The sequence below is a fragment of the Rhea pennata genome, chromosome 5 (assembly GCF_028389875.1).
Source record: "Rhea pennata isolate bPtePen1 chromosome 5, bPtePen1.pri, whole genome shotgun sequence".
Lineage (NCBI taxonomy): Eukaryota > Metazoa > Chordata > Aves > Rheiformes > Rheidae > Rhea > Rhea pennata.
In genome coordinates, this window is record NC_084667.1 from 6,325,795 (window position 1) to 6,335,653 (window position 9,859).

The window sequence follows — 9,859 nt, forward strand, 5'->3', positions numbered from 1 at the left end:
GGCAATGCGCCGCCGGTGCGCTGCGAAGCTTAACTCCCGCTTGTGCGGAGCGTGTATGCGAGCGCACCCTGCGCCCCGCGAAAGGGACGGGGCGCTGGAGCAAACGGCGCGGAGGGTGACCAGCCGCGGCCGCTCGCCCTGGTTACGTTGAGCTGCCTCACAGTATTTTGGAAAACTTAAATTGGGGTATTCAAAATTAATTATTTTCATGAGACTACAAACGCCGCCGCACAGAAGTTGAAGTTAGTCACGGAGTAGGACCCGATTTACATGCCCCCAGCCGCGTCGAGGGCACGAAAGCAAGCACAAGTGTGTCCACGCGGGGCCGGGGGTCCTGCCCACGCACTCGCACGCCTACCTCCCCCTCCCCTCCCCTCGCAAGCACGATCGAGTTTAGCAAATCACAGGTTTAATCTTCCGCTCCTATCCTCAGATTTCGGTTTGCGACACGTAAATCCCAGTATGTCTGGGACACGGTCACGGCTTTCGGGCCGTGGGAAGAGGAAGGAAGAGCCTCGACCTCTTGGAGGAACATGAGCACTCTCGTGGGCAGCTCTGCGCCCGTAAGGGCAAGGCTGTGCCCGCTGACACGCTCGGAGCCGGACCGAGCTCAGCTCTGGGTGCACGGCTTTTTACAAGGACCCTTTCCTCGCTCTCCCAGGATTTTTGGAGGTGGTGGCTTTCCTGAGAACTTAAGAAAAAAAAATAGCACTATTTACACAACACCCGAAACCTGTGCCCTTTTCTCAAAAGGCAGTTTGGGGTAAAAATAATATTTTTCGGATCCGTCTATGCCGCATACCTACCCGCCACACTAAAACCGCCTCTCATATAACGGAGACCGAGCAAGCAGTAAATTTCTTTCCGAAGTAGGTGGTGGCGGGGAGTCTATTTTAGCCCCCACGATATTTCTTTGCTCAACCGTGCCCGAAAAGACACCCCACGCTCCCGATCCTGCGGGACACCGCTCCCTCCCCTCCTGGACATCAATAGCGAGTGGAACCACCTGAGTGGAAAAGAGGAATAAAATCCGCACTCACCCGCTCCGGCGGAGCTCTCCCATCCCCAAGTGCCTTCGGGCGCCTTTCTTGCAGGTAGAGGCAGTTTCTCCTGGCATCTTAAAAAGACAAACACGATATTGTACCCGTGTGACTTTCTCGGGCTTTAGTGTGAAACTAGAAAACAAAACGAGCGTTTTTTTTTTTAATAAAATCTAGAAATAAACCGTGAGAACGGATAAACCGGCGAAGAAACTTCCAACTTACCGATCCAAACGAAAGAGCCCGAGGGGGAGGGGAAGGCCGGGGGAGGGAACACTTTAAGGAAGAGACAAAAAAAAAAAAAAAAAAAAAAAAATCCTAACATTAGGCACACACAGTCCTGGTGTAACTGGTGCTTTGAAACTCTGCCTCAGATGCACGGGCGATCTGCTTATCAGGGGGCACGGGGAAACTGCACGTTTAGACAGAAGTCTGTCATCTCTGTTCATTCATATCACACGGATTTGCCTGTTCGGAGAAGAAGTAGTGAAGGTTTTCTTGAAGTACACCTACCCTGCTGGCGAGCAGGCTTGCTGGGATTGCTGGGCAGGTTTCTTCTGGAGGGTCCCATCTCTCTGGAGTAGCTGCAGTGGAGTTGAGGGCAGGTTCTCCGGTGAGGTAGGAATGTGCAGGAACTCCGCCCTCTGGGCACAGTCACACAAACCCAGCAAAACAGCCACAGCCAGCCCTAAAACCTCTAATGATCTTCACCTTCACCTCTTTCTAACCCAGTTCTCCACCACTTTTTGACCCGTTTACCAAGGCACCTTCACCACGGGGGGAAAAGAGTATTCAAAACACGAGCAATTCCATGCACAAGTCTCCCAGGAAGCTACTATAGAAAGTGATGCATGCCCAGACCACTCTATCGGGGTTTGTGTGTGTGCGTATATGAATGTACGTGTGTACCTATGTTTCTATTCCTTGGATTCTGCAGTCATGTAATATGTCTGTGCATATATATTTTTTTTCTTTCTTGGGGAGTGTGTTACTCACGACTATACAATTGAATATATAGCAGTGAGTATCTACAGGCAGACATTTTTCTGTCATAAGGGAACATATTATCAGTGAAGGAGCATAATCACTAAAAATAATAGTGAGTCTTATTCAACACTCTTTCCAAAGGAAAAACTCTTGTGCGGTTCAGTCAAAACGTAACTGGAGTTCAGTGGGAGTTTTGCCTGAGCGAGTAGTGAATATATGGTGATTGAGACCTCATATTAACACAAGTGGTGAGGGGGTGTATCCTGAATCATAATTTCTGACATAAATCTTAATAATCGTCAAAAGAAGTTATAAAGAGCAAAATGACGTCTCAGTAAAACCATTTTTTTCCAAGCATCGGATTAAAAAAAAATCACTCCCCCAAACAGTATTTTGTGCCATTTAAGGCAAAATATATTATTACTCATTTTATTTTAAAGTCTTTCAAAAGAATGCATTCCACACAATGAGTATCTTTTTACTGAAACAAATGAAAAATATTTAAAATACGCCCAAGAAAAAAGTTGTGTAAATATCTGATTGTTAATTCGAGTTACAGTTTATTACTGCTCAAACATTTCTCGTAAGTCAAACTTAAAATCGTAACTGGAATTTTCTTGATGAACAGATTTCTTCTCCTATGATCTACAAGAGCATGATCTTCTAATCACCTCAAACATCAACCAGAAAAATAACAATAGCTTCTTAATTTCATAAAGATCACCCGCCCCCCCCCAGAAACACTCTAAATTCTAGAGAAACGACACTCGCGTACCTTGACACACTAAAAATACGTATTAAATTCATTAAATTTCCTAAAAGCTTTGCTTGAGGATTTTACATATAAAACAACGTGGAGACAAATGTCAGACAACTTAATTATTGCTCGACTTAAAATAAAAAATATTTTACATTCTGTAGCAAACTAGCCTGTGTAAAGACTAGCCTAAAGACTTCCTCAGTGAACAAAAGGGTTTCTCTGGCTGGGAAGCAGGCGGAGGTAAAGACATATTTGGGCCCTTAGTCCTGTTACAATCCATGACAACTTCAACATTTTTTTTTCTTCCTAAAGACAACCTCACTGCAGGTAATATGCGTATGGAAATATGAATCGTGAATAAATTACCAGCTCAAAAAACATCCCTTTCCCCTGGTGTAAGGGGAAGGCGGGGGGGGGAGTCTGTGGCACCTGAATTGCTTAGACAGCACTTTGCTGTACTGAACCCAAAGGAGAGCATTAAGAGCGAGCGCTCGCTTAAACGTTGTCTGCTAGTCTGGAGAGATATGCATCAGGGCTACCCTTTTCAGGAATTATTATGCATCACGCTTACCTAATTAATGTTTATTAATTAATGCAAAACTCTGACATGGCGAGATTGTGCTTTCCTCCAACCTGACTTCTCCTTTTCCTTCTTTAGTACCTTGTCTTTTTCTCTCTCTCTCTTTTTAACATTGCGAACTAAATAATACTTTAAGTATGTGCTATTGGATTTCTCGCACTACACAGCCAATTGCAAGTGGTAAATAATAAATAATTTCCTTTGTCAGCTGCAGCAGATGCTATTCTTTTAATTTCCTTAGGTACAAGAATACAGAAAGGGGACTCGACACTTTAAGAGGTTAAATCACACCTATTTTATTATTTCCGATGGGTTTGTTTCGGTTGAGCTTTATTTTTTAGTTCTTGCGATCACTTATTTTAATGACAATGGGGCGAAGAGTCTGGGGGAGGGTAGCCGCTTGCAAGTGGTGGTATCATCTCTTCATCTCCAAACAAAGCAACTTTTTTTTTTTTTTTTCATAGTGATGATTAATTTTGAATTGCAGAAGTACGAGTGAAAGCCAAGAATATCAGAGCTTTCTCTCCTTCTCCCCCACATACTGCAGAGCTGGGTGTCCCATCTCTCATCCGTAACCTTTCACTCCGCTCTTTTCCTTGCAGATTTGCTTGCATCTGTTTATTTATTACTTATTTTCGGACGATTTCCCCTTCCTCCCTCATCTGTTTTTTTCAGCATGGTAAATATTCCACTTGCAAAAATTCAGATTTTCTATTGCTTTTTTTTTTTTTTCGGTCACCCGAGGCATTTTTTTTCTTTTTCTTCCTCTTCGCTGTCTTTCTAAGATCTGCTCTTTAAAGTGTGTGCGATAACATCTACGGGCTGGAGATTATTTTTCATTGGGCCTATTGTGAGCAGTCGCCGGCTTATTGCATTGCTGCAGAGCACAGTTCAGACTATACAAATGTAACAAATGAACAACTTGTCCTCTGTGGACTCACTGCGGGATCCAATTAGTTCTTAAATCTTTTGCACAAGTTTTCTAATTATTTTTCAAGAGTTGTGGCTTTTATAAGATTCCCTAAACTCATCAAGAAACTAATTTTTTTTAGGATTAAATGCTTCTTAAAATTAGTCGTAGCATTGGCCCCTTAAAGCTAATGGGTTGATTTTCCGGGCAACGAAAAATACTTACGTACGTTTGGATAGATTAGTGGCCTTCGGTAAGTATTGCCACCGGAAAACAGAGAGCGAAAAAGGGATTCATCTCAAAACTTTAAATTTCAGTGCATCCCCGCATTCCCCCCCCCCCCCCCCCCCGCGTGCCCGCGGCGCCACGTGACCCCGCCAGGCCCGCACCGCACCGCACCGCACCGCACCGCGCCGCACCGCGCCGCACCGTCCCTTCGCGGCACCTCCGCCCGGCTCCCGGCGCACGACGGACGGCGGCAGCCGCGAGCTGGAGCTACTTTTACGGTATTTAAAGCCAAAGTGTTTGCAGCATTAAAAGTATATAAATATAGATAGCATAGATACTTCCAGAAGAGTGTTTCTTTAAGATAAGGATCATATTTTATATACATACGTATCACCCCTAACTAAACTTGATCAAGTAATTATACAAATGCAAATATGTATACACACACACACACACACACACACACACATTTATAGCTGATATATCTTCAATTATCATACAGTCAAAATTAAATAGTTTCGGAAGAATTATTTTTTTGAATCAAATTCAAAGATTGAAAGAGTAACATGTATTTACATAATTATGTACATTCATCTTTTCTCATGTATGTACATATACATATGCATATATATATATGTGTGTGTGTATGCAATTTTAAGCATCTTTAATTTAAGACGTAGTTTTTAGAAAGACACCCTATCTTGCACAGTTTTTAGGCAGACCAGAATGAGCGTTCTGCCCCCAAACGGACATCACAGTAGTGGCCATGCTGTTTAATTAAATATCTTGCTCATTTACATTTGAAAATATGGTTCTTAAATACAATGTGAATTAAAAGGGGGGGAGGAGCATGTGAAAAATGTTGGTCTACAGTAATAAGTAGTGCTCTGATCTCCCTATAACTTTAAAGCCTCTGGCATATTAATTTTAGTTAATGAAAGAGACAAAAAAACTATCAAGTATATATGAATTTAGCCTATTTTTTTTTATTTCTGTGTGTTCATAGTAAACATTTTTGTAAGTGACAAACACGGGCATATGACCACAGTATCACAATCAAGAAATTTTAAGACGACATTAACAATCACTCAAATTTATGCGGCATTTGCGCAACACAGGTTACATATTTGCAAGGTTTACCTATAAGTACAATAGGTATTAACATTTCACTACATTTAGAAAAAAATAAAGGTGACCTGTTAGTGACCACATACATCAAAATATACACAACACAAACTGAAGGCAATCATTAATTTTGTCCCCTTCTGATTCATTTGAACGGGCAGTGCTGCAAACTGAAATAATGTTGCTGTTTTTAAATTACTTCGTACATTGAGTGCATTTTCTAAAACCCAATCTTTGGTCTAAAAGTAAACAAACAAACAAACCAAAAAAAATATTAAAACCCAGAAAAGCAGTTCATTAAAGAAAAGGACAAAATAATAAATGGCCAAAATGTAGTTCTTGGGCTTTTTTTTTTTTTTTTTTTTTTTTTTTTTACTATTAATTCTGCTTAAATACAAATTACATATTAAGTTTTTAATGTTTTTTTTATAAATTTAGTGGCTTATTTTCAAGGTCTGCACCCACCGACATATCCATGATAACTTATAATACTGCAAACATGGAGAATCTGGCGGCTTTAAGTGATAGACTTATATTTGAATAAAAATTGCAAAAGCAGTCACTATTTAGATACACATTCTACTATAATTTTGACTTCCAAACTTCATAGTCTACAATGTAATCTCCCCACATTGCACCTTGCTGACACTCCTCACCTTGGTGGAATAATAAACAACCCTAAAGACTGAACAAACGTACAGAAAATGGGGGACTTAATAAAAAATACCTGGACTTTTTTGTTTTGCTTTTTTTTTCCTTTTAATTATCATTTACAATGCAAATGTGTGTAAAATGTTCACTTACAGTCTGATCCCATGGATGTTAATGTATTAAAGGGTTTGAAGAAGACCCCTGATTTTGATGTGTGAAATAATCAGAAAGTCCTCCAGAAAGTCCCGTTGTAAAACTTGGCAAAGAAGGTCTTAAGGACTCACAGGGGAGAGTGGAGGGCGCCTGTGGCGACGTTGAGGAGGAGGCTGCCCTGGCCGTCATTGAAGTGCTGCTTTGAGAAGTCATTGAAGGGTGAGGAACATGGGGGAAAAAGTAACTTGTCTGTCCTGCTAGAAGGTTTACAGAGCAGGGGTTTAGGGAATAGGTGCCAGAGCAGGGAACTGACAAGCCACACGGCACTGAGGCGGCCAGAGCTGCTGCTGTGAGGTGATGAGTGGCATAAGGTATCTCTCCATTGACTAGTCTATCAACACTTAACCCATTAGACGTGGAAAAGGAGTGGTTGTTTCCCAAGGAGTTTTGAGTCAACACTGAACTGTAGGGCATGGGGTGGCTGGGGTAGGCGGACGTGGTCCCATTGTAACTCAAAGTGCTGCTGGCCCGGGGATGGTGCAGGGAGAGGAAGGGGGACATAGGCCAGTACAAGGATCCTGCCCTATCCATGAATGTCAGTCCGGTGGAGGTGAGGCGGGCACCCCGCTTGAAGGCCAGCTTGGCCCGCGAGGTGGTGGAGCGCCGGCGGAGCTTGCCCGTGGTGCCCCCGATGAAGACGTCGTCGCTGGAGGGGTCCAACATCCAGTAGTTCCCTTTGCCCGGGTCGTCGTAGTGGCGGGGCACCTTGACGAAGCACTTATTGAGGGAGAGGTTGTGGCGGATGGAGTTCTGCCAGCCCTGCTTGTTCTCCCGGTAGTAGGGGAAGTTCTTCATGATGAACTCGTAGATGCCGTTGAGCGTGAGGCGCTTCTCGGGGCTCTGCCGGATGGCCATCATGATGAGCGCGTTGTAGCTGAACGGCGGCTTCTCGTACTTGCCGTTCTTCTTCTCGCCCTCCTTCCCGCTCTCCCCGTCCTTGGCCCCCTCCGCCGCCCCCTTCTTCTCCTCGGCCGCCTTCTCCTTCTCCTCCAGCTCCACCGCCGCCGCCGTGCCCGGCTCACCTTTGCCCGCCAGCATGTCCGCCTTGGCCACCTCCAGGGCTCCGGAGCTGGTGGCAGCAGCCACGGGGGGCGGCAGGAGGAGCTGGCCCTTCTCCTCTTCCTCCTCCTCGGCCGGGGTGGCTCTCTGGGGCTGCTGCTGCTGCTGCTGCTGCGGGTGGTGGTGATGGTGGTGGTGGTGGTGGTGGTGGTGGGGGTGGTGGCTGTTGTGGTGGCTGTGGCTGTTGTGGTTGTTGTCGCTCTGGACGGCTTCGGGCACCAGGCTGTTTATGCTAAAGGAGGATTTCGGCAGCATTTTCACTTCCTTCCTATCTCCCATGTCCAACATCACACACTAGTCTGAGGGGGAAAGTAGCAGCGCGCGGGGTGGCGGCGGCGACCGAGGCGGCGGCGGCGACCGAGGCGGCGGCGGCACCACCGGCGGCGGCAGCGCAGTTGGACCGCAGTCTCAAGCGCTGGCAAGTCATGTAGCAAGGACAGGAACCGCCAGGGAGGGAAAAAAATAATAGCAATGATAATCACCAATCAGACAAAATCAAACCGAGCCGGAGCGGACGAAAAAAAAATATTAAAAAAAAAAAAAAGGAGGAAAAAAAAGGGGGGGGGGAAACCCTCTAAAAACCCAACAACAACAAAAAAAAACAACACACACACACACATTAAAAAAAAAAAAAAAAAAAAAAAGCTACTTCATGGTGCCCGGTTCCCCCCGGTGAGGCAGAGCGCGGGGGGGGAGGCAGCGGAGCGGCGCCGGCGGTCGCGGCGAGCGGCGGAGACCGGCGGCGGAGGCACCGTTGGCCACAATTAATTTCAGAGCTGCGGGCGCACGCGAGGGCTGTAAAAAATTTTTTGGTTTAACCTTTCCCACCGGCCGCCCAATCAGGGAGCGCGGCGTGCGGGCGCGTCTCCCCGCCCGCCGGCCAATGGGAGCGCGACGCTCCGCCTCGGGCACCGCCCACCTCCTCGCCTCGCCCCGCCCCTCCCCGCCGCCGCCGCCGCCGCCGCGGCTCCCGCGGCGCAGGGATACCGCCGCGCGGACGCATCACCGCGGCAGCGCTCCGCCGCCGCGCCCCCCCCTCCCCCGACAGTTCCCCCCCCCCCGCTCCACACAAACGGCGCCCGTCCGCGCTAACGCCCGTTTTTATACTTCAATAATTTCTCCGGTGGATTAAAGTTGCCCCCCGTCCCTCTTCGCGCCCTCCCCCCGCTTTGGCGGCGAAGGAGGCGCGCGCGCGCGGGCAGGCCGGGAGGGTGAGAGGGCGATGGCGGCACGAGAGCCCGCAGGTACTACTTTGCGGAGCCAGCCGGGGTCTGTCGGCGGCGTTTATTTATTTATTATTTATTTATTTATTTATTTATTCAGGCCCCGCTGTTGATTATTTTTATTTATTTTACCACAGGGAGGAAAAAAAAAAGAGAAGCAGTTGGAAGGGCCAAGCGCGGCTGGGCAGGCCGCCGGATCGGGCGGCGGTTGCGGCGGGCCTGGCGGCGGAGCGGCTCCGCGCCGCGCTCTGTGAGGCGGCCGCGGCCGGGGCGCCGGGGCCGGGCCGCGCCGGCGGCCTCTCGCGGGGGAGCGGCTGCCGCAGCCCGCCGTGGGGGCCGCGCTGCCCTCGCTTGCTGCTCTCCGAAATGTGAGTTTCGAAGGGAAGCAAACGAGCGAACGGCCCCGCGGCGACCGGTATTTTCCCCTTCCGCGCTGCCGGGGCGGGAGGGAGCGAACAACGCAGGCCGCGGGTACCGGCAGCCGCCGAGGAGCCCAGGGCCGCGGCCCGGCCCGGCCCGGCTCGGCACGGGGAGGCCGCGGGGGTGCCGAGCGCCTTTGCTGCTAACGTCCTTTGAGTAAAGGCGGTGTTAGCGAGCCGAGCTCACGGGTAGAGCTTCCCGCGGCCGAGGGACTCGGTGTTAATCGTCCACATCGAATCGTTTCTTACTGTGAGCACGAAAAAAATATACAAACCTCGTAACAAAGCCAGAACAAGTCTCGCAGTTTTTTCCTTTTTCCTTTTTTTTTTTTTTTTTAACTCGGGAAGTAGAGGAATTGTAATTGACAGAAAGCGTCTTGATCACATTAAAAACGAAGTGGTATGCAAAGGCAAAGTATATACGATAGCAATCGCTGCATTAATCCACTTATCGTTTATGTTTCTTCTGTAGGGAAAGATACGTTCCGTGCCAACCGTACTTCAAGCTTAACCCCTGCTAAGCAATTTATCCCAGGGAAACTCAGGTTAGACCTCAGTGCAACACGGTTGTGTGTCGGTGTGCTTTTTATATACTTGCTTGCGTGTATGTGTGTGTGAGACAGAGAGAGTGCGAGGAAGAGAGTAAATAACAAGTACAATTACA

The 9,859-nt window shown here is 47.6% G+C and overlaps 1 protein-coding gene across 1 annotated transcript; it reads right to left on the reverse strand.

Moving 5' to 3' along the window:
- Positions 1-6,452: 6,452 nt before the first annotated feature.
- On the reverse strand, positions 6,453-7,841 carry FOXG1 (forkhead box G1). The gene has a single exon (XM_062577783.1). The coding sequence runs from the start codon at positions 7,839-7,841 to the stop codon at positions 6,453-6,455; it is 1,389 nt and encodes a 462-aa protein (XP_062433767.1).
- Between the last annotated feature and the right edge of the window lie 2,018 nt (positions 7,842-9,859).

Bases quoted from the DNA above. Each gene is read 5' to 3' on its own strand.
- FOXG1 (XM_062577783.1), bottom strand. From the start codon at position 7,841: ATGTTGGACATGGGAGATAGGAAGGAAGTGAAAATGCTGCCGAAATCC.